General features: G+C 38.1%; 1 protein-coding gene across 1 annotated transcript in view; it reads right to left on the bottom strand.

The window, feature by feature from the left end:
- Window positions 1-26,702, bottom strand: part of MAOB (monoamine oxidase B) — a 73,063-nt gene that overhangs the window by 32,158 nt on the left and 14,203 nt on the right. The window contains exons 2-3 of the mRNA XM_080652096.1: window positions 11,247-11,341; window positions 9,798-9,935 (exon numbers count right to left, since the gene is read on the bottom strand). Of these exons, the coding sequence (XP_080508222.1) occupies window positions 9,798-9,935; window positions 11,247-11,341 (233 nt within the window). The remainder of the gene's footprint in view (window positions 1-9,797; window positions 9,936-11,246; window positions 11,342-26,702) is intronic.

The following is a 26,702-nucleotide window of genomic DNA, read 5'->3' as shown; positions in this document are numbered from 1 at the left end:
AAATCAAATACAGTCAATTCCAATTCTATCTTAGGTATATAAATATCTACACTAATAAAGAGAAAGATGCAAATTGACCGTACCTCTGCAATGCCCACCAGCCAATCAGGAGTGAGTATGCAAATCAAATCAACAAAGATGGAGGGTTAATTTGCATACACAGGCACTGAGTGAAGACTGAAGGCTCCGCCTGAGCAAAGACTGAAGACTGAAGACTGAAGGCTCCGCCCATGGCCAGAGCCAAGCCTGAAGGCTGAAGGCTTGGCTCTGCTGCAGGTCCCAGGTGCCAGAGGAAAACTGGTGCCAGCAGCCAGGGGAAGGAAGGCCTATTGCACAAATCTTCATGCAACGGGCCTCTAGTCTTATTAATAATGTTTTATATTGACCACATGTTCAGATGATAACATTTTAGATATTCTCGATTAAATAAAATCTATTATTAAAATTAATCACCTGTTTCTTTTTTATTTTTCAATATGGTTAGTAGAAAAATTAAATTACAAATGTGGCACATGTTATATTTCTGTTGGACAGTGCTGTTTTAAATTTTAATGGGTATTCCCAGATTTCATGTATATGCCAAAAGGGGGAAATGAATGCATTTTGATTCTCTGAACTTAGGTCATTTTTCGATTAGTAAACTCTGACACACCCACTATCTCCTGACAACTCTACTAGAGAGCCACCACTGCTACTTAGTAACCGGGAAGAAATGGTCTCAACAAAGCTAAATAATAACCACTGTCCCATATGTAGGAGCTAAAGACATCAGAGTAGAGCTGAAGGAAACTTAGAAGGTAACACAACCAGAAAGGATATTTTTCTTTTTTTTTTTTTTTTCTATTATCTGTTTACCCTGTTTGTCTGGACATGTGAGTTTAGTTGTAGCCAAAACCTGATATCTTAACCTACTAATAATATAAGAAAAAAAATAAAAGAAAAGACTGGATGGGTTGAGTATCCACCTGTGAACCAGGAGGAGTTACAGTTCAGTGTATAAGAAGCCTATGGAGCCAAAACCAGTGTGGCTCAGTGGATTGAGCGTCGGCCTGCGGACTCAAGGGTCCCAGGTTCGATTCCGGTCAAGGGCATGTACCTTGGTTGCGGGCACATCCCCAGTAGGGGGCGTGCAAGAGGCAGCTGATCGATGTTTCTCTCTCATCGATGTTTCTAACTCTCTATCCCTCTTCCTTTCTCTCTGTAAAAAATCAATAAAATATATTTAAAAAAAAAAAAGAAGCCTATGGAAATATTTTTAGGGTGAGTTTATCGACCTGGTTCTCTTTGATAAGAATTTGTAAAGCTTTATCTTATCTGATGTTCTGCAATTTAAATTCTTACTTGATAATAAGAATCCCCAGAGCCTATTAAAATAGTTTTTTCCCAAAGAAAACAGACTAACCTTCCTATGAAAAAAATTCTTAGTATCTTCAATGTATCATAGCAGCCTTGTTGGTAAGAATAATGTTAATCAGTGTCTTCCATTATCATTTTTCTCTTTAAAAATACAAAGCACTAAGCAGGAGAGGTACAAATATCCTTCTTTTGCAAGAAATCAAGGCACAAAAGCATAAATGACATGGTCAAGGTCATACAAAAAGTCAAGGATGAAGCTCAGTAATACCAGGATAAGAGCCTTTGAGGTTCTGCATTTGAACAGCTGCTTTGGGATCTAGGCTGTCTAAGCTCAAAGGGTCGAAGTTCAGTCACGAAGCCTGGCTGGAAGCAGTTTGGTTATTGTTAATAGATCTGTAATCAGGAGCCTGCTGCTCAGACAGGTGAGAATCACACAGATCTGCTGGAAACACTGGGCCTAATTTCTTTTCATAGGTTATAAGGTCTCAAAAGTAAAGTCTGTATCTAATTATCTTTTTTGAAATAAAAATGAGAGAAGCTTTCTATAAAAAATTGGAGCAGTACTGAAAACTACAAAGAAGGCAACAAATTGTCTCCTATTTCACCATCCAAGTTAAAAAAAAAATGCTATAACATTTAGTGCATAACATTCCAGACTTCTTTTTTAAAAAATAGATTTTTATTTATTTCTGAGAGGAAGAGAGAGGGAGAGAGAGATAGAAACATCAATCATAAGAGAGAATCATGGATCAGCTGCCTCCTACACGCCCCACACTGCAGATCAAGCCCGCAACCTGGGCATGTGCCCTTACTGGGAATCAAACCATGACCTCCTGAGCCACACCGGCCAGGCATTCCAGACCTCTTTATAAGCATCTACAAGATAGAAAGATGGATGGGTGGATGGTTGATATGGATGAACAACTGAACAAATGGATGATTAAAAGAGAGAAAAAGAAAACAGGAACAAAAAAGGAAGGAAGGAACAAAAGAAGGGAGGGAGGGAGGGAGGGAGGAAGGAAGGAAAGAAGGAAGGAGGGAAGGAAGGAGGGAGGGAGGGAAGGAAGGAAGGAAGGAAGAAAGGAAGGAAAGAAGGAAGGAAGGAAGGAAGGAAGGAAGGAAGGAAGGAAGGAAAGAAGGAAGGAAAGAAGGAAGGAAGGAAGGAGAAACAAATATCTGAGAATCAAATCATATTATATTTGCTCTTTTCAATGACCCATGAATGTCTTAATTTAATGGAAGAGACAAGCTGAAGTGAAGACGTGCTAAACTTAAAATAAAAAAGAGAAATATTTGTTCCTGTAAAAGCCCTGTAGCATAAAGTTAAAAGATCATAAAAAACACCAATATATTTGAGTCTTTGTTTTTTAATTAGCTACAAGTTTAACTCTGGCATGGACTGACTCCATGCCATAATGGAATATTTCAGTAGCACTTACCTTTCTTATACTTCTTCCCTTCTCACCTTCCATGCATTCTGATTTTATAGATTATATAATTTTTCAACATATAAAGTTTTTTAAAAATACATTCTGCAGTACATTATGTATCATAATTCTTTGAGTTCTTTATGTTTAAATCTTTATTTAAATGCATTTAATGTTTAACATCAATTTCACCACAGCTTTTCTATTTTTTAGTTATTTTGACTCATCATTTGATAATGCCTTGATGCGGAGTGCTGCTATGACAACATTTTAAATTGTGTGCCATTGGCTTAGTGGACAGTGTGCAGGTGGCCAGAAAAGAGATGTCACATGGTTAAAAGGTAGAGAAATTGGTAAAGCACTGGCCAAACTGTTGCCTGGCAGACCAAGTACTTACCAACCTTGAAGCTCTAAGAGAAATTGTTGGAATGTTAGTGACTTTTGGCTTTTACTTTACTATGTTTGCTTTCAGCAATAGTATAGCTCTGGGATTGAGCAGCCAGGATTAGAAACATTAAGTTTTCTTTTCCATCAATTTTTAAGTTTTATTATCTAAGGCTGCTGTCTTTTTCTGGTTTAACTGTGGCATGGGAATCTTTACTATTTAAATTTAATTTTATTCAATAATTTTCCCTATTTTTGTTCATTTTCTTTTATATTGAGAAGAGAATCTTTGATCCTACAGTCCAACACCAAATGTACCCCAAATTGTCTCAAATTCAATGATATAGCCCAGTGCTTTGCATAGTAGTAACTTATATTAGATGCTCAATAAATGTTGAGTGATTTAAATAGGGTGTAGGTGTTTAACTAATAGTAACTGATTGGCAAAATATCCACTATATTACAGTTTTCTTATAATGTTATGTATCTATTTAAAAATGGTATCAATAAAGAATTTTAATGACACTGGAAAATATTTTGCATAAGTGAAAAGCAGACATAATAACTTTCTTTATGCAAAAGTATAAAAATAGGAATCCAAGAATTTTAAATATAAAGAAAATAAGCCATATATGTGTGTGTGTTTCTATGTGTATAATCTTGAAGTACAAATAACAGAAAATTATTCATCCTACTTCTAAGCAGGTTTTTACAAAATGTAATCAGGAAAGTGATGTGGACACATGGGCTAGTGGTATACTAGTCAATTGCAGAACATTTTAAGGATAGGAGCATCTTGAACTGGGCTTTTCCAAGCTGTAAGAGTGTACATTTGGCAGGGAGGAAGGAAGGCTGGTCCTCAGAAGGAAATCACAGAAAGCCTCCCATCCAGGGACAGTGAGCTCTTTCTGTTATATTCTAGGCACCCAAAGACCTCAGTTCATGCTCTTACCCCACGTGTGTGAAAGCACTTGGAAGGTTCTAGATGTCTATACCAAAATATTGTTACCATTGTTATTACTTTCTGTTGGCAGCAGAAGTCAAGAGAAAGGCCTGTGGCTCTGTGATCAACAGACACAGAATCATGTCTAAGCCTTTCCACGGCTCCTGCTGCTTAGGGAGTGGCAAGATAGGCTCATACACTTTAGGCCTCTTTGCACTTCCTTCCAATCCCTTGCTACTCCAAGCTGCTGAAGCTCTTTCCCTTATTAGTCACTCTTATTTGGTGACCTGGGCCCCTGTCATCATATCTCCTTTGGACTACCTGGCCATACCCCACCAGGGGTCCTCAAACTATGGCCCACGGGCCACATGCGGCCCGCCGAGGACATTTATCCAGCCCGCCGGGTGCCGCTGCCTGTCCTGCTTAGCAGCCGACTCGTCCCGGGCCCGCAGTGCGCGTAGGAATTTGTTCATAGTTTTTTTTTTTAAACTATAGTCCGGCCCTCCAACGGTCTGAGGGACAGTGAACTGGCCCCCTGTTTAAAAAGTTTGAGGACCCCTGGACTGTAGACACTGTAATAGTTGCACAAGATTTAAGCTACAGGCCTGTTCCTTTACTGAATTTCACTCTTGTAACTGAATTCTATACATTCTTTACCTTCCACCTCCAGCATAATTTAAAATTATGTCTGTTACCCAATTTATTCACTTTTAAGTTTATCCAGATGTGTGTTTGTATATAGAAAATATGTTTACTGATTTTATCATATTTTAAGTTCCAAATGGAAACTCTGGAGGCCTAGAATAAATTCATCTTGTATCCCAAAATATTTCTCCAAATCCAGCCATTGAAGGCATAATTTTCAGCAACTTATCACATGCCAAAAATCTGCCTGTATTTTCTAAAGAATGCAATGAGCACTTTGGTTTCCAGAATAACTTGACATAAGCTTCAGAATATTCACTAGACAAGGGGATTTCACTTGCTAAAGAGGAAATTATTGTTCTCCACATTTTTTGGGGGGGAAATCCCCCATGATAATAAGACATATTTTTTCCCAACAAATAAGCAATGAAATGGGTGGGAGTGCAAGAGAAGGTTCATGAAGTTCATCTCAGCTAGGGCAGACTCTTGGAGCCAGTTAGGTCTGCGTGGCATGTGGGAAATTCATGTAAAATGGGCAGCTGTTCCTGGGTGAAATACAAGCATTTGACCTGTTCCTGGAGACTCTGTCATCATGGGAGAAGCAAGTGCACCCTGTACTTTTTGATCCAGGCTTCGCTGGATTAATGGGATTGGAGAAGGAGATATTAAGAGCCTGAAAAATACTGGATGTTCTGGTCTCCTGATTTCTGAGACATATTAAGGTCGTGCATGACAAGACAGTTTTCATTTGCCAAATGCAATACTAATCTGAATATTTTATTTCTCAATATTTGGCTCCAATTTTGTTGCTGTTCCCCAGTACCAAGAAACAGTTTCAGGAAATTCACTAAACTAGTCTTGTCAACAGAGAGCTAGTTCCCACCATTCTTCTTTAAATTTATGTGCTTTTTGTGTACTTGCGTTTTCAATGGGATTTCAGAGTTCTCAAAAAACTGAGGAGATATGTCAAATGCTGCCTCCTCCCGCAGATTATTTGAGCAATAGCAGTCATAGAAGCAACAAGTGGGCAATATATTTGAGAGATGTCTCCTCCTTCATTCATTGAGACTGACTGCATACAACACAGAAAGGTCTTTGACAATAAGCTTGACTTCTGTCCACTGGGAAGCACACTAAAACCGGAGCATCTTTTTCTCAGTTTCTCCAGATAGCAGAAGTTTAGAAATTATTATCAGTATGAGGTTGAACTCTTAATATTAAGTCATGATAGATCTTTACATTACCAAACTCTTAATAGTTTAGCCTTCATGCCTAAAGCAGTTTTGTGCGTACTTTGATTAGACTTAGGTTCCAAATTTCAGACTGATAAAAGCTTCTGAGACACAGAAACTTAATTTGCCGATAGTCCAAACTGCACCAAACTTCAGAATTTTCTCCAACTTCTTTAAAGTAAAAACCCAAAAGTGCAAAAAACAAACAACAAAACAACCACATATATGTACATACACACACACACACACACACACACACACACACAGTAGATGCAAGAGGTGTAAGTCCACATATAACAATGTTTCATAAGAATTTTTTAGTTTTGGTCTTTTTCTTTTAATTATGATAGCGTGTCTAAACAGCAACAATGTTTTACAAGTCACTTCCAAGGCATTTAAACAGCTGCCTTCTAAACTATACTAGCAGAAATTATCATGACTATTTGTAAAACAGATTTAAAACTTCAGTAGATGCTTAACAATAACGATTAAGCACAAATGGCTGCACCACTATTTTAGAAGTGAAAAAAAAAACACCTTCTAAATTATGCAGATTTGAGTTGAAGTGATAATTTTTCCCACTGATAATTAAATCCCAATATAGCTTGGTATCACATCTTTTATTCACCAACAAGGCTTTGGAAAACCACATTTTAGGAACGTAAGATAGAGCTACAGTAGCACTAAAAATGAATGCCACTCAGTAGATATAAACATTTTTAACAAATAAGAGTCAGACAGTAAAATGCATATAACAGCGCACCAGGAGGTTCCTGTTATGGCGCTGGCATGCACACAAATACCAGGGAACCGGAGATACCAGAGTCATCATTTCTTGAGATAGACACCCTTTCTTTGTGTAGCTATACTGTGAGCTGCCTGCTGTACCCTCTCCATTTTATGGGTAACTTCATTTCATTACTTTCAATTCTGACCAGCACACCCAAGTTCCTTATCCTAATTTTATTAAGGCTGCACATAAAACTCTGTCTTCCATTTAAAAATCTAAAATATTCCCAGGCTCTGGGTTAAGAAATACATGCAGGTCTGTTGAAAAAATAAGGTGCAAATATAATACATATTTGCATACACCACAGTAGTTATTAAAACTTGTTATAGCAATGTCAAAATGTCAAAAGCACTGCCTACATGACAGAGGAGACAAATTTCTGAACTACATTCTTTGCCAGGTAGTAGGAGATAGAATGTCATAGTTCTGGTCAATAATTCCATAAATGGATGTGGCCATCTGAGATGCTTTTTACAGGCTAAAAATGAGAACAATGAGCCCAGCTGGTGTGGCTCAGTGGTTGAGTGTTGACCTATGAACCAGGAGGTCATGATTCTATCCCAGGTCAGGGCACATGCCTGGGTTGTGGGCTCCATCCCCATGTGGGGCGGGCAGGAGGCAGCCGATCCATGATTCTCTCATCATTGATGTTTCTATCTCCCTCTCCATTCCTCTCTGAAATCATTAAAAAATATGTTTTCTGAAAAAAGAGAACAATGATAAGTGAGCAAAGAAAGACATGGAGGCGGTGATAGTGGAGAACAAGTATTTAGTCTGAGGAGGACTTCTTAGCTATAAGGACTTTATCAATACTTATTATCATGTATCTCTTCACTGGATATGACCATAAGGAGATCAAATTAGCACCTCTATCAAGATTGAAAAAAAATCTTTGTTTCATATCCTCATTAATGTTTCAATGATCTCATTAGTAAGAATTCATTACAATAAGTTACTATATCAAACATGTACACATATGCAAATTTATACAATATTTTTAAATATTTTATTGAAGGGAAAGGAGAGAGAGATAGAAACATCAATGATGAGAGAGAATCATTGATCGGTTGCCTCCTGCACACTCCGCACTGGGGATGGAGCCCACAACCCGGGCATGTGCCCTTGACCGGAATCAAACCCGGGACCCTTCAGTCCACAGGCCCATGCTCTATCCACTGAGCCAAACCGGCTAGGGCTGTATACAATATTTTAACTTTATTTTTATTGTTAATACTATTGCATATGTTCCCATTCTCCCCCTTTGTCCACCTCCACCAAACTCCTGTCCCCCCTTCCCTCTGGTCATCACCACATTATTGTCTGTGTCTATGGGTTATGGACATTTTTAAAGTGCATTGATATTCCTTCTTTCCTCCAGCAGAGGTCAGAAAATAGCAATACAGGAATATGAAACATCTCTGAACCATGAGAATATTTTAGAGTGATTTTCCCTAGATAGGATTATAGAGGGTTTTATTTTAGTTTTTCTTTACCCACATTTTCTAATTACATTTTTACAATAAATATGCTTTACTTTTGTTATAATTAAAAAGAAATAACATTTATTTTAAACTTTATAAAGAGCACTGTTAGCATATATATTTACCCTGCTTCAAGTCACAGATACTGCTCGCTTGTGTTTTCATAGCTGCACCTACATTATTTGATATAGTCTAAGAAAGCAGCCCATTTGGCCATCACTCTGTAAAAGTATTGTGTAAGAACATTTCCACAATTAATGACTGTAAGTGATCTCTTTCAAACAAGGAAGGTAGTAATATCAGCCATAAGATTACCCAAAAAACAAACATCCTGAGCATAGCTCCTGATTGCCAAGAAACCCTGCACAAAGAGAGAAGAGTGAATATACTCTCTAGTCATCTACGTTGTCTGGAGAAAACGAAAAGAGATCCCAGTGTTCTGAGAAGTAAATCTCTGTAAGTCTTCCATGTTAGGACAAGGAAGACAGAAGAAATCAGTCAATGTGATCTATATTGAAAAGCAAGGAACCCAGTGAAGGGTGTTTACTAAGTGCTGCTGATTGATGTTCAACAAATTGCACTGTCACCATGCTACATTTTCATTTTTAAATGATGTGTCTCTTTTTCTGCTAGACACATATACTAGTAGAAACAAAGTGAAAAGGCTTATAAAACAAAATCTGAGTTCGACCAAAACATTTATGTATGAATTAAGGAAATATTTTACCAACATTACACCAAAATAGATAGACTTTTCTTTCCAGTTTTATTAAATGATTCATAGTGTACAGTTTGTTATCTGTCCTTCTTGATATTAGCACTCACAAATAATATGTGTGTCAATGTATCAACATTGTTATATGAATCAAACTGACTTGCTAGTTTCTTCTATCTCCTAAGGGGATGACTTTACCAGTGAGGAATATGCCTATACTGTTTACTTCCATCTGTGGAGGCAAGTGAGGAAGAGAGGAAAGACTGAAATTCAAAACCTCTGCCAGTCTTTCAGTGGGATACCAGGGACGGTGCCAGAGTAAGTGAATCTCAGCTTGTCAGAGAACATCAGTGACTTTTTGGAGCAAAGCAATGATGCTAGAAAACAAGGATCAGGGAGATGTGAGAAGACCAGAAACATAGTGGGTGACTAGCATCTACAGAGAAAGGTGGGCATAAGTCCAAGAGCTAATTAGAGTGTCTAATATTCAATTCTAAGCTATTTGTGTTTCTGCAATTAAACCCCCCAAAGGTATTTAATAGATTAACCACAAGTGCTTTTTCTCTATTAGTTTTGTTAAAATTTTTACCAAATGGGCAATACTACTTGGTCAATTACCTTACTGAATAGGCTGAGAATTCTCACTTACTCCCACTTTGGTAACAGTGAAAAATTCTCAGAGAGTTTGAAATACACTCATAAATTACATACCTTTGCATACATTCAGGATTGCAGAAGTCTCTCTGAAAGAATGATCTTAAAATTGTATCAAGAAATAACCATAGAGTAGCTTTCAAATCCTTCAAAGGCTGGCCCAGGCTTACCTTTGTGTGGTGGATCAGACACTCCACTTCATTCACTTTGTAGGTCTCTAATCCTAGCTCCTTGGCTAATCTTAAGATACGATTCTGGGTTGGCCCAACATAGGATCCTCCAAGGTCCACATATTTAATCATTTGGTTCTGTTTTCCCATGAAAAAAAAAATAGTTGTGAAAATGTTATTACTAAGACGAAAAAGAGAGCACTGAATTAAGCAAATTAGCATTTCATAGGTTATAGACATATCTTGTATATCCATGAAAAATTGGGTTCTGTTCTCAACTCCATTCATGTAATTTAACAGTTATTAAATCATTTTTTTAATTTAAGCAAAATTGATTGAACTTTGTATAGGCAACAAATTGCTGAATCCCATCATTCACAATGTTCCACAACATGGTTTGGTTTTCAGTGCCTTGAGTTTATAATCTCTGAATTGTTGGTGAATTCTTAATACTTAGTACTTGAAGCTAATTTTGAGGCAGCTAATGCTAGAGGAAAAACAAGAAAGAAAATAATCACTTCTTATGTGGTTTGAAAGATAGCATCAGGGAATGTTTGGTCATAATTTGAATCTTTGAAATTGCTCTTATGTTCAATAGCAAGTTTTCTATATCATTTTGAATTAGCTTCACATCCAATGACTAAGGATCAAACTCTGAACAAGAAGTGAATAGAAAAATTCCCTGTGTTTGAACGTGTCCAATCATAACTGGATACCTCCTAGTCAGTGACACCAGAGAAGGCCCTTTATTCTGTTTTTGTTTGTTTTCTATTATTTGGCTCCCTCCTCCCCCCAAAAAGAATATCTGTATATATAAAAGCCTAAGCGACCGGTGGACTAGCTGACCGACTAACCGGCTGACCAGTATCTATGACACGCAATGACCACCAGGGAGCAGATGCTCAACGCAGGAGCAGAAACACAGGTATGGAAACATGGAATAGACTGATGAATCTCAGAGGTAAGGGGGAGGAGGAGGGTGGGAAGATATTAAACAAAGATCTTATATGTATACTAGAGGCCTGGTGCATGGATTCATGCTCCAGTGGGGTCCCTCAGCCTGGCCTGCACCCTCTTGCAATCCGGGACCCCTCAGGGGATGTCAGAAAGCCAGTTTTGGCCCAATCCCCACAGACCAGGCCGAGGGACCCCACCGATGCATGAATCTGTGCACTGGGCCTCTAGTATATTTCTTAAGGGCAGGATTCTTTGTTTTAATCACTGATGTATTATTCCAAAGACCTACTTATTGGGGCAATACTTTACTGGGCAAGTGCCAAGTGTCATGAGGCAAGAAGAGAAAAGGTATGGAAGAGTTGAAAAAGAAAAAAAAATTGGGAGTGAGGCTGTGGGAAATGTTTAAAGTACTTTTCACTCTCTTAGAGAGTGTAAAATGAAAAAAAATCAGTTTTGATACCATATTTTTCCATTCCATCCTTAATGTCTTACTTGAATGGTGTAAGTCCTGCCTCCCACACGGTCCCGGGCTTCCAGAACAACTACATTCAGGCCAGAATCATGCAAAAGTTTGGCTGCTGCCATACCTGAGGGAAAATACAATAAGAAATCAGAATCAAACACCTTATAAGGATTCCAGATAAGCTCTTCATGCTAACAACCAACAAGAAAAGTCCATGTGGCTCACACACAGCCTAATGTTATATTTAACTTACAGGTGGCTAAGGTTTCTCAATAGAGACCCAAATTCCAAGTCAGAAAACCAATTGTTATTTGTAGAAAAAACAAAAGGGATTTTATTTTTGGTAAATGTCTTGGGTTTGATTCCTAGTCAGGGCACATACCCAGATTGCAGGTTCAATCACAGGTCGGGGCCCAGATGGGGATGCAACCAATCGATGGTTCTCTCACACATCAATGTTTTTCTCTCTCTCCCTATCACTTCTTTTTTTCTCTCAAATCAATGAAAAACATATCCTCAGGTGAGGATTAAAAAACAAAACAACAAAAAACACAACACCTCACTTAAGAGACATATATACACCCTAGCAGACTCAGGACCAAATATGGAAGCAACCTAAGTTCCCATCAATAGACAAGTGGATTAAGAAGATGTGGTGCATGTATACCAAATACGTTTTGACAATGTACAAGTCCATCCAGTATGTAGTATTTTTTTTTTAATCTCAGACAACAGCACTGTGATGCTCAGAATAATGAACTGAATTTGCTCAGTTCCAATTACCTTACTCACTTGCTGCTATGAGACCAAATAAAATCAAGGAAAGATTAAGACACTGTGCCTTACCAATAAATGAAATAGTTTCAATCTTTTCTTTCAGAAATAATAGTTCTGGGACTTTTATACCCCGCTAATGCTAAAGGAAAGAAAGCTTCCTATGGAAATAGCCATGTAGTGCTCATCGCATGTGAAAAGCTGTTCTAAAGTGTTTAATATATTGACTCAATGGATTCTCGCAGAAACCCAATAGTTAAAGGTACTATTTATATTCTCATCTTATTGCTGAAGAAATTGAAGGACAAAGAGGTGTCCAACGTCACATAAGGAGCCAGCAGGCGAAGTCAGGCCATCTTCTCTGTAGATTGCATTTCTCTATTTTTGCTTCAGGGAGAAATTACATTTCAAAGATACTTTTCACTTTATTTGGGTCAACGTGCTTTTAAAACACTTGTATCTTGTTTGGTAAAAATCTGTGAAACATAAGATATGAGCCCACCGTAAAAGCCATAATGAAAAACCAAGGTTTCATTCATCGTCTATTGGTTAACCTAAAAAAAAAAGAAACCTATTTTTTAAAGAGGCAGATTTGACACTTCATTATTTGAGTTAATCCATCTTTTTTTTCTCTCTCTCTCCCTCCTTAGGGGCAGGCCCAGAGCTTTTCAGTTGCTGGTGGGTAAGGGTTACAAAGTCCACAGGCCCCATACAGTGTGCACGAGCATTGCACAACCCTTATTTAGGAATACAGGGTTTGGATTTCTAACTCCAGTTTCCTAATTTCACCTCCATAAGGGGGAAACAAGAGAAAACATTTCTATTTAGATTCAACATTGCAGATAATTCAGTGCCATTCCTCTTATCAAGCATCAGTTCAACAAATAAAATATGAAATAAGATGCAACCATGGTAACAACTGTTATCAGGGAATTCAGAGGGATTTGCTGCGCATGCTGCAGCTTAAACAAAAGGGTTCAGAATGAAATACATCACTCATATACACAACCATTGTATATTCCACAAAAGGTGCTGTCTTTTAGTAAATGCAGTTACCCAATAGTATCTGATAGTAAACATAAACCGTTATTAGAACAGGCTGGGGTCTTACCAAAGAGTTGAATAGAGTTCTATATGCTCATGTGCCTTAAAAAGTCATACATAGAAAATGACAAAAATATCTTTAAATACAGCAATTTGAGAATAAGTTGTAAATATCTCACAATTTTGTCACACTAATGTCCATAGGGGCCTATTCAAAATTCTTGTTTGATTTCAATAGTCAAAAGCTGATTGAAAAAATAATTGGCCCAAGTATCAGTGGCTTAAGTCACCGCAGTTTAGGAAGAGGGGATTTTAGAGCACCTGAGAACCCGAGGAGTGCTCTCAGGTTCTCAGGTGCTCTAATCATTGCTCAGGAAATGATTAACATTAAGAAGTAGCTCTCAAGGGATTCCTTGGTAATGACTGGTGAAAGGGCTAATGGTTTGACTGGCGGAAGAAGAAGCAAACATAAACTAGACAAAGCCGCCCTGATTTACAGCAAGGTTGTTTCCGAGTTCATTTCTATGTTGGTTGTTTGGACCTTTTAACACACTGTGCCGTAGAACAAAAATATGAGAGATGGTGCATTCTCTGCGAAGTCTGGGAATTTTAAAATGCAATATTATTATTTTTTCTCTGTGAAGGTATTTTTTATTTTTTAATTTTTATTTTCTTATTGTCTAAAGTTTTACATATGTCTCCTTTTTCCCCAATTGACTCCCCTCCACCCAGCAGCCATTCCCACCCCGGCAAGCCCCCACTGCCCCAGTGTCTGTGTCCCTTGGGTATGCTAATATGCATGCATCCTTTGCTTGCTCTCTAACCGCGACCCCCCGCCGCTTCCATTGGTCTCTGGATCTGTTCTTGTTCATCAAATTATGTTGATCATTATATCCCACCTATGAGTGAGATCATGTGATATTTATCTTTCTCCGACTGGCTTATTTCGCTTAGCATAATGCTCTCCAGTTCCATCCTGTTGCAAATGGTTGGTTAAAAATGGGACTCCCATTTGACCCAGTTAAACGCAATATTATTGAGAAAAAATCATAAAGCAGCAGAAGTATATTTACCCTAAAACACTAAACAATGTAATTGCCACCGTTTAAACACTTAAGCAATCATTTCCTGATTCAATGCAATAACAGTTTTTTAAAGAAAATATCTACAATAATAACAGCCATTGTCAGAAAGCATTGAGTACTTGCTTTACTCTGTGTGATGTGTTTTACACTCAAAGTGCTTTTGTGTTCACCACAATGCTGAGAGGTATCATTAGCCTTGTTTTAAGAAGAAAAATGGAGGATTAGAGGCATTCATTGATCCGAAATAGAGTATACAATTAGTAAATGGCAAGGTCAGAGTTCAGCCCCAAAGCTGATCTCTTAGTCACCACCTGGTACCAAAAAGAAAAAAAAAATACAGTGCAGAGGCAGCCAGTACCGAGAGAGGCAGCTGTTAATCGGGAGAGGCAGCATCAGGGACAGGACAGTCTCAGACAAGCATCTATTTATGTGGCCATTTCTGTGAGAGGTAATAATAATAAAGGAGAAGCACAATATGGTCTTGAATGAAAAGAGCCACATTTAAAAAATACAGTAACTCAATACACTGATTGATGTAAAGTGCCTTAAACATTCTGCTCTCCAACTAAATATAAGAATTTTCTCTTTAATGGATATTTAACTTTTGCAACCAATGTAGGATCAAGCTTTTAATGACTTTGTACTTTTAAAAAGCTAGTTAAACTTCAGTTTAACAGGCAGGATCAATTAATATTTCACAAACAAATTAACATTTGCCACTTTCAGAAGCAGCCCCTATGTGCCCATGACAGGCTTCTGATAAGATTATCTATCTCATTTGTTGCTTCCAAACGGTGCAAGGTCCATAGGATTTCAACTCAAGGAGTCTTCTTTGGGTGAATAATCATAGCGTGGCACACAGGAATAGTGGTAGACTAATGCCTACCTCTTCCTGAGTAGTTTACTTGGGAAAAATTTATCAAAGTAATAACTATCTCAATTATTTGGAGACCTAAATTTGGGTTAAACACGCAAATTATTTTAAAGATTGGAAATCAGTGGTGTGCAGCATTCTTAGCCTTCTATGCTTCCAGTTTTATGCCATGGAAAACAGCCCAAGCATTAGATGCCATAAGAGACTGAAAAGTACACAGTGCAGGTAACAAAGGTGCCTCTTCAAGGTGTCTTTAGAGCAGTGGAGAAGTTAAGATTTAGAGGGAAGTGAAAAAAATCAAAATTACCATCTGCCTCATTCTTTGCTTTGTTAATCTGTGGAATGTCCTTCATATCAAAATCTGACATTTAACAAAGTGTTTTAAAATGCAAAATTAATTGTCTTGAAAACATTATGAAACATCTGTACTTTGCTGCTATATAAACGATTTCGTCCCAATTATAAAATAAATCATGTTAACATTGACAATGGAATTCACTGTACCTCAAAGCATCTCTAACTTATAATCTTGGTAAACAATATAGGCATTCCCCCAAGAAAGAAAAGAGCCAAAATATATAAACAGCCCTCATCACCTTCTGGTCACTTCTGATAAAGCAATGGTTTCATGAGGTAACTCTAAAAACATCCAAGTGACCTTCTGATCAAAGAGCTGGGATTCTCAGATGTCTCTAAAGAAAATGCTTTTTAGTTATTTAACACAAATACATGCAAAAGAAGCCTGGGGTAAAAAGAAAACTATTTTCAAATTAAGTGTGATTCATTAAAGGAAAGTGGTATTTGTAGGTGGAATTCAGTTAGTAATTGTTGAACTTTCAACACAGAATAGAGAGGCAGGTGAAGATGTCACTGAAAACAGCTAACATGTTGAGCACTGACTGTGTGCCAGCTTCTATTCTAAGTGTTTTTCATATAAGAATTTATTTCTTCTCCCAACAACTCTAGGAAGTGGTCAGATTTAGAATGTGAGGCACAGAGAGGCAAGTCATGTGCCCAAGGTCACATAGCTAACAAGTGGCAGAGCCAGTATTCGAATCCAGGCAGTCTGACTCCAGATAATAAGCATGTCCAGCAGACTTGCTCATACTAAACATTGAAACACTGAATGCCTTCCATAGAATATCACAGACCACACAAGCAGCAGGACCATAACTAGAACATTCCATACCTTTGTGTAAATTATAAGAAGGTGCATGCTCCTGGCAGGTACATTTCAAAAAAACCTCTCCTTCTTTCAGACAAATGCAACTCACCTTGGTTCAAATGGCTTAGCTGGCAAAATGTGGGCTGGGTTGCATGCCCTCTTTCACTGCATCAGCTGGGCATCCTTGTGCAGGATACTGCCTAAACAGCTTATGTTGTGGCCTTGAAACTCAGAAACTTATTTCCTGAATGATGAGAGTTTAATCATCTATTTATGTGTCTCCTCAATGCTTACATTTTTATTAAATGGATTCATTTAACAACAAAGGTGACATTTAATTACTTAATCAATCAATCAATAAATGGCTGCAATGGTGTCTATATAAACATATTATATTTAATCTATATATATAAAAGCCTAATATGCTAAGTGTCCCACTATTCAACTATTCGACCAGTCACTATAATGTGTGCTGACCACCAGGGGGCAGATGCTCCGATGGGTAGGTTAGCTTGTTGCTGGGGTCCGGCTGATGGGGACTGGGCTAGATGGGCCGGACACACCTTGGAGCCCTCCTGCAGTCCCTCCCTGGCCTGATTGTGCACCGGTGGGGTCCCTCAGCCTGGCCTGCACCCTCTCGCAATCCAGGCCTCCTCAGAGGATGTCAGATAGCCGGTTTCAGCCCGATCCCCACAGGCCAGGCCAAGGGACCCCACCGGCGCACAAATCCGTGCACTGAGCCTCTACTATAGTATAAGAAATGAAAATATTTATATACACTGAAATTGATTTTCTCCAATCACACCAGAAATGATAAAGGATACTCCTGACTTTTTCCAGGGGAAAGAGATGGGATGAGAGACAGCCAACCAATAATCACCTTACACATGTACAACCCTGCAGTTTCCAATATTCCTACACACATTCAGTCCTTAACAAAAATTCTGTGTGGCTGGCATTGCTACTCCTATTTTTCATATTAGGAAATGGAAACTCAGAGAGATTCAAGGGCTTGCTGAGCATTATACAGCTAGCGATGGCACCATTAGTGCTAAAACCCAGTTTTGTTTCTGTGTCCTATGTGTTTTTCATGACTCACATTATTTTCTATAACATACAAAGATGTACGTTGTTTAAAAAAAAAGTCTCAAAGCGTGCCAAGTTTTAAAATTAGAATGTTTCTTTATTAACATTCTTGACCAAATATATCTATAAAAACCGCCTGGAGCCTGTCAGCTCTCAAAGCCCTGAGACCATATCACTGCAGGAAGATCTTCAATCATTTGGAACTACTCATTATGAGGTGCTTTGGCTGAACAGTTTCTTCCTCCTTTAGTACAGACTGACTCCTCTTTCCTGAGAACATACCAATCATAACTTTTTGGAAAATAAAAACAACACATAGCATAAATCAAACATACCAATGTGTACCATCATTTTTATTCTTGAGAAGCAAAGGCAAGAATCATGTTATTCGTATCTTGCCCCCAAATATGAAAAAGATGCCACATTTTCTTGGAAGCCCTTTGCTCTGTTTTCCCTAAGACGGTCAAAATATGTAACACAAAACTAAATGGCAATAGCTTCTAAAATAAAGACCTTTACTGAACAAAGCCTCAGGCCGTGGGATGATTTATGATCTTAAAAAGGATAAAAAACATCAAGCTTTCATGAGTTGCCATAGAAACCTTTCTCCAGATGCTGCCACTTTGAGATAGGAGAATGAGATTGCCTTCTAACACCTTTCAGAACATATCTAAAGCTCCCCCCAAATGTTTCTTCATCATGCTTTATATGCAAACCACTGCATTTTCCAAAAATGTCAGCAATCATAATGAGTCTTGTTCCGTATCCAAGCTTTTTGTCTTTACCCTTTGTTGTTTGAAAAGAGTGGGATATTTTCTGTGTATTGTAATTGTGGTAGACAAAATTTATTTTGCTTTACCTCAATATGGTCTCCCATAAAAACAGGATGCAAACCCAGCAATTACAGTTTGTCTTTTTCATGTTTGTGTGTTATATTCTTCATTTTAAAAACTGTTACACAAGTTTTGGCTCGGTGGATAGAGTGTCGGCCTGCAGACTGAAGGGTCCCAGGTTCGATTCCAGCCAAGGGCATGTACCTTGGTTGCCGGGTGTGCAGGAGGCAGCTGATGGATGTTTCTCTCTCAGTGATGTTTCTAACTATCCCTCTCCCTTCCTCTCTGTAAAAAAATCAATAAAATATATTAAAAAATAATAAAAACTGTTACACTAAACTTTTAATTCACCTGCTCCAAATTCTTTGGGGAATTTGATGGAATATATGTAAATAAATAAAAACACACTCTTCTAAGAATACTGTTGTTTAAGCATAGAAGATAACCATATGATGCCATGGTAATTTCCGTGACTATGATCTGAGGATGAAATATCTCATTGTCATGATAGTAGCCTTCCTATGGATTATCAACGTGATTTTTCAGACTCACAAACACCTTTTAAGTAGAATATAAAATCAGAGAGATACCACACTCTCTTTGGCTCACCCAATTCCTAGATCCTAGTTTCTGAAAGAGCCAGATGTTACAAATGGCCTGAAGAGGGTCAGAGGCTGGCTGGAGAACACTTTGAATACTTCTCTGTTTAAACATCTTCTTTTACCAAAAATGAAATGATAAATTAGAGATTCAAGAAGGAGAGGATAAAATGTGGACTTTACCAAGGTAGAGTTTGTATTTAAATCCACAAGAATCCTTTGGGAGATCCATAATTTTAAGCTTTTAGCTAAAATTATTTTTGGAAAGAAGTTTTTCCTGTTATTTCATATCAACAAATTGGAGATAGGTTGAAAATTCACCATGTCTGGCCCAAATCCTGCTTGTAGTTTGATAAAATATTTAACAGAAAGCCAAAACAAGCTGGCAATGTTTGTGAAGACAAGGTCTCAAATGGAATTCAGATGAAATTACTTATATATTTATTAAGTTCAATTCTTTTTAGGGAAAATTATACTTTCTAAAAAGGATCATTTTAAATCTTAGTGAGAGGCTCTAGATTCAGTTGTCATCAAATAGTTGTGAAAGAACTGAGGCAAAATATAAGCTACTGAGCATATTGCCCATTATAAGGTAAATACCCCACAAATATCTGTCTCATGAATGAGTCCAATACCTTACGAAGTATTTGGCTTTGAAATTGGAAGAATTAGGTTCCAACCCCATTTTGTCTCTTAGGCACTTTGGGATCCTGGGCAAGTAACTTCTGAACTCCTTCTGATTTCAGTTTGTAAAACAGGATACCTTGCAGGCAGAGTTGATGCAAAGATTATGTGCGCAAAATTATTTGCATATATTGGGCCCACTGTTGCTATCTGGTGATAGGCAGGCTGGACTTGGAAGTTAATCAGGCCTTTGCTTCTCCTTCACTTCCATCTCCCTACAAATACTTATTAACAACGTAAGGATTTTTACAGGATCTCTCATCATCCTTTGATTCAGCGTAGGTGATTTACCTACAGATCATGTCTTGTTCTAGCGGCATAATTTCCTGGGCTTTAATATTTCTTCAAGCTATGCATCAGAAAAATGACTGGGTCTTAAAGTACCTTCTTTTTAATCTGTAACAAAATAATTGGATAAACTGTATCATGGACTGCACAAATGCCCACCAACCATATCAGAGAAGGGTAAAGCAATGTTTTCTCTGTCGATAATTTTTATGGACTTGGAGCAATCAAAGCAGTATCTTTTGATTAATCATCATCAGAAAGAATACTTTAACATCTCTTTTCTACAATGAAGACCATTGTATTTGACAGATACCTTCATGAAATTAAATGAATAACTCTTTGGAACCTTAGTGTGTAATTTCCCATTGTTCAAATGGCTATTTCATACCTTTTCTTCCAAAACATCCTACATGAAAACCCCCCAGCCTTCTTGAGCTGATGACTCCCTTTCATTGTTTTTATATTTTTATTGATTTCAGAGAGGAAGAAAGAGGGAGAGAGAGAGAGAGATAGAAAGATCAATGATGAGAGAAATCATTGATTGGCTGCCTCCTGCACACCCCCCCCCCCCAAATGGGGATCGAGCCTGCAACCCAGGCATGTGCCCCTGACCAGAATCGAACCTGGGACCCTTCAGTCTGCAGGCTGATGCTCTACTGAGCCAAACCAGCCAGGGCTCCCTTTCATTTTTTTGAGAAATGAAAGAATTCATTTGACTTTCCAAAATAAATCCACCTATATACTCTCACCTATACCTGTATCTCCTATGATTTTACACAAAGTGACTTTTTGAACAAAGCCAAACTTCTCCAACTCTCTTTGGATCCTATTCCCCCAAGAGCTTGGATCCTCTAATCATATACTTTCTCTCCTGCATCATCAATTTCTCCTTCTCTCCTGGATTACTTCATCAGCACACAAACCTCTACTATCACCAAGCTTCAAAAAAAAACCCAACAACATTTAACTGTGGCCCAACATCTCCTTTTAGATACAGCGCCTTCCTTCTGTTCCCTTCATGGTACTTTTACAAAGTTGTCTAGCCTGGCGGGCATGGCTTAGTGGTTGAGCGTCGATCTATAAACCAGGGAAGTCACGGTTCCATTCTGGGTCAGGGACATGCCTGGGTTTTGGCGTGCAGGAGGCAGCCGATCAATGATTCTCTCTCATCAAGACGTTTCCAACTCCCTCTCTCCCCCTTCCTGTCTGAAATCAATAAAAATGTTTTTTTAAAGAAGTTATCTACACATATTGCCTCTATTTCTGTACTTCACTCCTGTCAGGTTTTCATCCCTACCATTCCACCTAAACTGCTCTTGCTGAGGACACCAGTGATTTTTATATTGCCAAATGCAAGGTTCAACTCTTTGTCCTAAAATTGCTTGTTCTCTTTGCAGTTTTCGGTCTTGTCCTTCTCCTTGACCCACTGTTTTCACTTTACTTCTGGGTCACACACTTTCATGGGGTTCTTCTTCTCTTATGCTCCTCAGATTCCTTTGCTGGATACTTCTTTTCTCAACCTCTACATATTGAAGATCTCCAGAACTCAGTTCTTGCACCTCTTTTTAAAATCATTCTGAGGTTATCTCACCCAATCCCATAGCCATGAATCTTCAAGCTTGATATAGAAATTGCCTACCTATTAATTGTGCCTTCCGCTATTTAATAATTACCTCAAACTTAACATATGCCAAACAGAGCTCTTGAGACCCTCCCTTAAGCCAATTCTTCTCCAGTTTTTTTTTTAATCTCAGTAAGGGTGCTACAATTTGCCCAGTTTTACAGGCAAAATCCAGGAACTATCCTTTTTTCCTTGATTACTCTGTCCTCCAATCAATACATCAGTAAGTCAACTCTATCTGCATACAAGCTTTTTTTCCCCCAACTTTTAAAAAACATATGTTTTTATTGATTTGAGAGAGAAGAGGGAGAGGGAGAGAGAGATAGAAACATCCATCGGCTGCCTCCTGCACTGCACACCCCCTGCTTGGGATCAAGCACGCAACTCAGACATGTGCCCTGACTGGGAATCAAACTGGCGACCTCCTGGTGCATGGGCCAATGCTCAACCAACTGAGCCACACCAGCCTGGGCTGCATACAACCATTTTTCAACACCCTTACTACTACCACCATGGCCTAAGATGATATTTCTCCTTTGGACTTTTGCAATAACCTTGCAACTACTTCCACTCTTGCTTTTCTAAATTTTCAATTTACACTGCCCAGAATATCTTTTCAAATAAAATTAAAATCTTGACACTTCCCTGTTTCAAATCCTCCAATGAATTACATTGAAAATAAGTGATCCCACCCCTTTACTTAAATTACAGGGCCCTATATGACTTAATTCTTTTAAAATATTTTATTATTAAAAATTAATTTTATTGTGCTTACAATGTACATCAAATTATTTTTATTAAATGCAAGGTTTATTTTAAATTTTATATTGGACTTATTGGCTGACATACTTTATTAGTTCATACCAAATAGAAAGTAAAAGCAGATTTTGTGGCTATCTTTTTTAGGAGACAATTATTTTAATGACTTGATATTATAAGTAAACAAACTGGTACCCATTCTTAGAAATATTTTTAGGAATAATTAAAGAGGGATTTCCACAGTTTGGGCAAGTTTGATTCCTTCCTTCCCCTTCCCCTACCCCTCTTCTCTCCTTTCCTTTTCCCATCCCTTACTTCCTTTGGTGTTATATCTGCTATTTTTTATTATTTTTCAAAAGTATACATGCATCAAAGTAGACTGAGTTTGTTGCAAAACTCTTGCCTACAGCCCTAACCGGTTTGGCTCAGTGGATGGAGCGTCAGCCTGCAGACTCAAGGGCCCCAGGTTCAATTCTGGTCAAGGGCATGTACCTTGGTTGTGGGCACATCCCCAGTAGGGAGTGTGCAGGAGGCAGCTGATCGATGTTTCTCTCTCATCGATGTTTCTAACCCTCTATCCCTCTCCCTTCCTCTCTGTAAAAAATCAATAAAATATATTAAAAAAACACTCTTGCCTACATATCTTGCCTTACTATCCTTTGTTCAGTCTGCTCTAGCCATATTGATTTTCTTTCTGTTTCTTGAACATATCAAAGTTGTTCCCACCACAACAGCTTTGCACTGTGTTCCCATCTCTTGTAATACTCTTTCTCCTGGTATCTACATGTCCAACATCTCAGATCTCAGCTTATACCTAATCTCTAAGGAAGAGGCATTTCCTGACTGCTCCATCTCCCCATCTTTTATGGATTACTTACCATTGGCAATACTTTGTATGTATGTATGTGTGTAGGTTGGTATTTATTTGGTTAACTCATTGGTTATTTATTGTGTGTCCCTCTTCACTAGATTATAGACTCTGTGAGAGAAGAGATCCTACTTGTTTTGTTTCCTACTTTATATACAACACTTGGGAGACTATCTGGCATGTAAACATCTTCAATAAAATATTTGTTGCTGGCATGAAAGAAATCAGGCAAGTCAATTAATTTAGCTGTGGAAGATGAAGAGGGGTTTGGTTTGCAAAACAGCTTACTCTGATGGGTTTATCAGAATGCAGTTCTCAAAATCTGATGTATCTCAAAACTCATTTTAACGTCAATGTGGCCATTTGATCACAAATGCCTATTAAATTTTCAACCACAAATTTTCTACTCTAAATATTGTCTCATTTATAAGTTTAATACAAATATTTTGCAAGGGAAAAATGTTTTAATATACAAATGGAGTCTTCCACCTGAGCAAGGATTCAAAGAGATCTCCAAATATTGACAGTATAATGTCAGCTCCACAACCTGCCTGCCTCACATCTAATGTTTATAGACTTCCTTTTAATTAATAGCTTCCTCTGATGAAAGTCATTTCAGCACCTGATATTTTAGAGATATTATAAGGGCTTAGTTAATTTTTAATTCCTATAGGGCATTTTAATTCTGTGCTTGAAGCATTGGATTACAGAAGAAAAAGATACCTGGTCTATGTTGTGTTAGTTACTTACAGAAATTTCTTATATTTTTAATGTGTTTTAACATTATGCTCTAACTGAAATATTATGTCTTTGTGTGTGTTTGTTTATTTTTAAGTACCTTAAACAAGCTCTCTGTACCCCCAAGCTTTGGGCATAGCCCCAAACTGTAATATCAATCAGAATTCCAAATTGAAAGATGAAGCCACCTATAATGGCGGAGGTCAATTCCACATTGTTGAAAGGAGGTGTAATTCAGACCTGGGGATCCTGTGACCCTTCGCAAATACTTCCTAGATGGAGGAACAAATGAAACTGAAAATGTCAATGTCACCACTTACCCGCATTGTTATAAAAATACATTTAAAATCCTTTAATAGCAAATTATAAATCTGGAAAATTATGTTGTGATGTTATGTTCTCCTGTTCCCCTTTGTCTCTCTGAATCTCTGTTTGATTCCATGAGTTTTTATTTCTGGGGTTTCTCTATTCTGTGCCTTTGTGGGAATGGGGTGTCATGTACATTCTTAGCTCTGTGTCTTACTATGTCTATTTGTATCCCAGAGTCCCCTAATTCCTTTGGTCTCTCTTAACTGATCCAAATATAAAGCCCATATTTATTTATTTATTTTCCCACTTGCTAACCTGGTTGAAAATATACAGAGATTTGTCAGTCATCTTAGTGCAGGTGAATTTTGAAACCACTGAGTTCTCCTGGTGGTTTGCAAAAGTAATAGAATCACAATACAAATTTTTAAATATATTTTTATTGGTTTCAGAGAGGAAGGGCAAGGGAGATAGAGATAGAAACACCCATGATGAGAGAGAATCATGGATCGGCTGCCTCCTGCATGCCCCCTACTGGGGATCGAGCCCACAACCCAGGCATGTGCCCTTAATTGAACCCAGGACTCTTCAGTCTGCAGGCCAACGGTCTATCCACTGAGCCAAACCAGCTAGGGAAGATTTTACATAGACTAATACCACAAGGAAAACATGTTCCAGGAAATCAGTGTTTGGATTAGGCCATTTTAATTGCAGTATCACAATCATCCTATGGCTACTGGCCATACATCTGAGTGTGAAATCTGCACACTGAAAATGGTTTAAAGGCTCACAAAAAACTACATGCATAGCAAATGCATAATCATTCTCCAAGAGAGAGCATTTAAACATCTTGGCTAAAATGTTTCTAATATTAGGTACCTATCAGTTCAGAAACAAACTTAAATACTATATTATGGTAGATTAGAGCCATAGCCGCAATCAAGTAAGTGCTGAGGATATGGATGTCAAAAATGGGATGAGAAAACTCAGCGAAAATGAAGACATTTGTTCATTAAAAATGTAATTTTCCTAGCCAACAAGGTACTATAATAATTATTAATGCATCATAGCAACTACATTAAAGTCATCTAGAAAACAGGGACAACACAGAAGGGCCCAAATGCAATTTTGAACCTAAAGTTCTAAATTTAGTTATCAAAGAAAGATTTAATGAACCAAACAATATTTACTGTGAACCTACTAGGTGCAGGCACTGAACCAGGAACTTATATTAGAGAAGGCAGACAAGGTATAAAAACAGGTGCCAGAAAGGTATAACTAGGAGAAGTATAGTTTGCAGAAGGCTATCAGAGAAGGAGACCCCGCCGAAAAAAAGTGAGTTTTAAAATAAATTCTGGAAGATGATCAAGAGTTACCAAAGTGATAAATGGGAGGAAAAAGAGCTAGGAAGAGATTCCACATGGAGAAGGGCAAGTGCAAAGGCCAGAGATTGTGGTAGATTATTCAATGACATTAAAATGGCGCTTGTAGCTACAATGAGTGGAAGAAAATGATGGGGGATGAAGCTTCTGAGGTAGGCAGGGCTCAGTCTGCAGTGTGTCAGGGCCACAGACATCACTTCGGACTTTATCCTGGGGTTTAAGGAAGACCACTGAAGGGATTAAAGCGAAGGAGTGACCTTGTGAGATTTATATTTTTGAAAGATTGCCCTACCAGGAAAAAAGTGTAGAATGATACATCTCAGGCTGTTAACACTGGTCACCCCAGGAGGGTTAGGATGGGATGAGGCCAATGGATAATCAACTTTATCTTTGAACAACTTCATTGGCTTCATGTCAGCAATAAATACTTTTGTATAGCTTAAAAATATCAAAGGTGAATTTTTGCCATTGAAAACAAATTATTTTTCCTTCATTGTAAGAGTAGATTGGGTGGATGAATCCTGAAGATATTGTGCTAAATGAAATAAGCCAGACATAAGAGGACAAATCCTGTATGATTCCACCTATATGAAGTTCTGAAAGTACTCAAATTCATAGAGGCAGAAAATAGAATGGGGGTTGCCAGGGGCTGAGGAATGCAAAAAATGAGGAGTTAGTGTTTAATGGGCACATAGTTTTACTTTAGGATGATGACAAAATTCTGGAGATGGATGGTGGTAGTGGTTGCACAACAATGTGAATGTAGTTAATGCTGCTGAATAATGCACTTTAAATTATTCAAATGGTACATTTTTATTATCTATTTTATCACAGTAAAAGAAGAGTGGACTGGAGAAGGGCTGGACTGAATGATGGAATGTAAATGAGCAGGCTCTGAGAACTACAGTGGACCACATGAGGACCCCCAGATCAAGGAGACAGTGAGGTGGACAGGTCAGAACTATATTTTGAACCTGGAGAATGTGGAGAAAAGAGGACCCTTGTACACCGCTGGTGGCATTGTAATTAGTGCAGCCACTATGGAAAACAATATGGAGGTTCCTCAAAAAATTGGAAAGCATTTCTTATCTAATATTTAAAAGTAGACTCTGAAACGGTGTGGAACATGCCTCAATGATTCCAACAAAGAGGTGAGGAAGCTGGGTTATTTATCCTGTCAGTCCTAAGTAATTGCTATTCCTGGCATTAACCACACCACACTGCTTGTCTGTCCTGGATGGGAAGCAAGAAAGGCTCCATTGACCAGAGAAGGCCCTCAGGCAAATACTTGCAGAAATCAGAAGCCATAAGTCCCAGTGTATGAGAATGAGTGCCAAGGGCAGATGGTAGGACTCCTTCAGTATCTACTACAAATGTCA

The sequence above is a fragment of the Plecotus auritus genome (genome assembly GCF_963455305.1).
Source record: "Plecotus auritus genome assembly, chromosome: X".
Classification (NCBI taxonomy): Eukaryota; Metazoa; Chordata; class Mammalia; order Chiroptera; family Vespertilionidae; genus Plecotus; species Plecotus auritus.
Note: the sequence above shows the minus strand (reverse complement) of the source record. Positions and strands in the feature narration are given on the sequence as shown.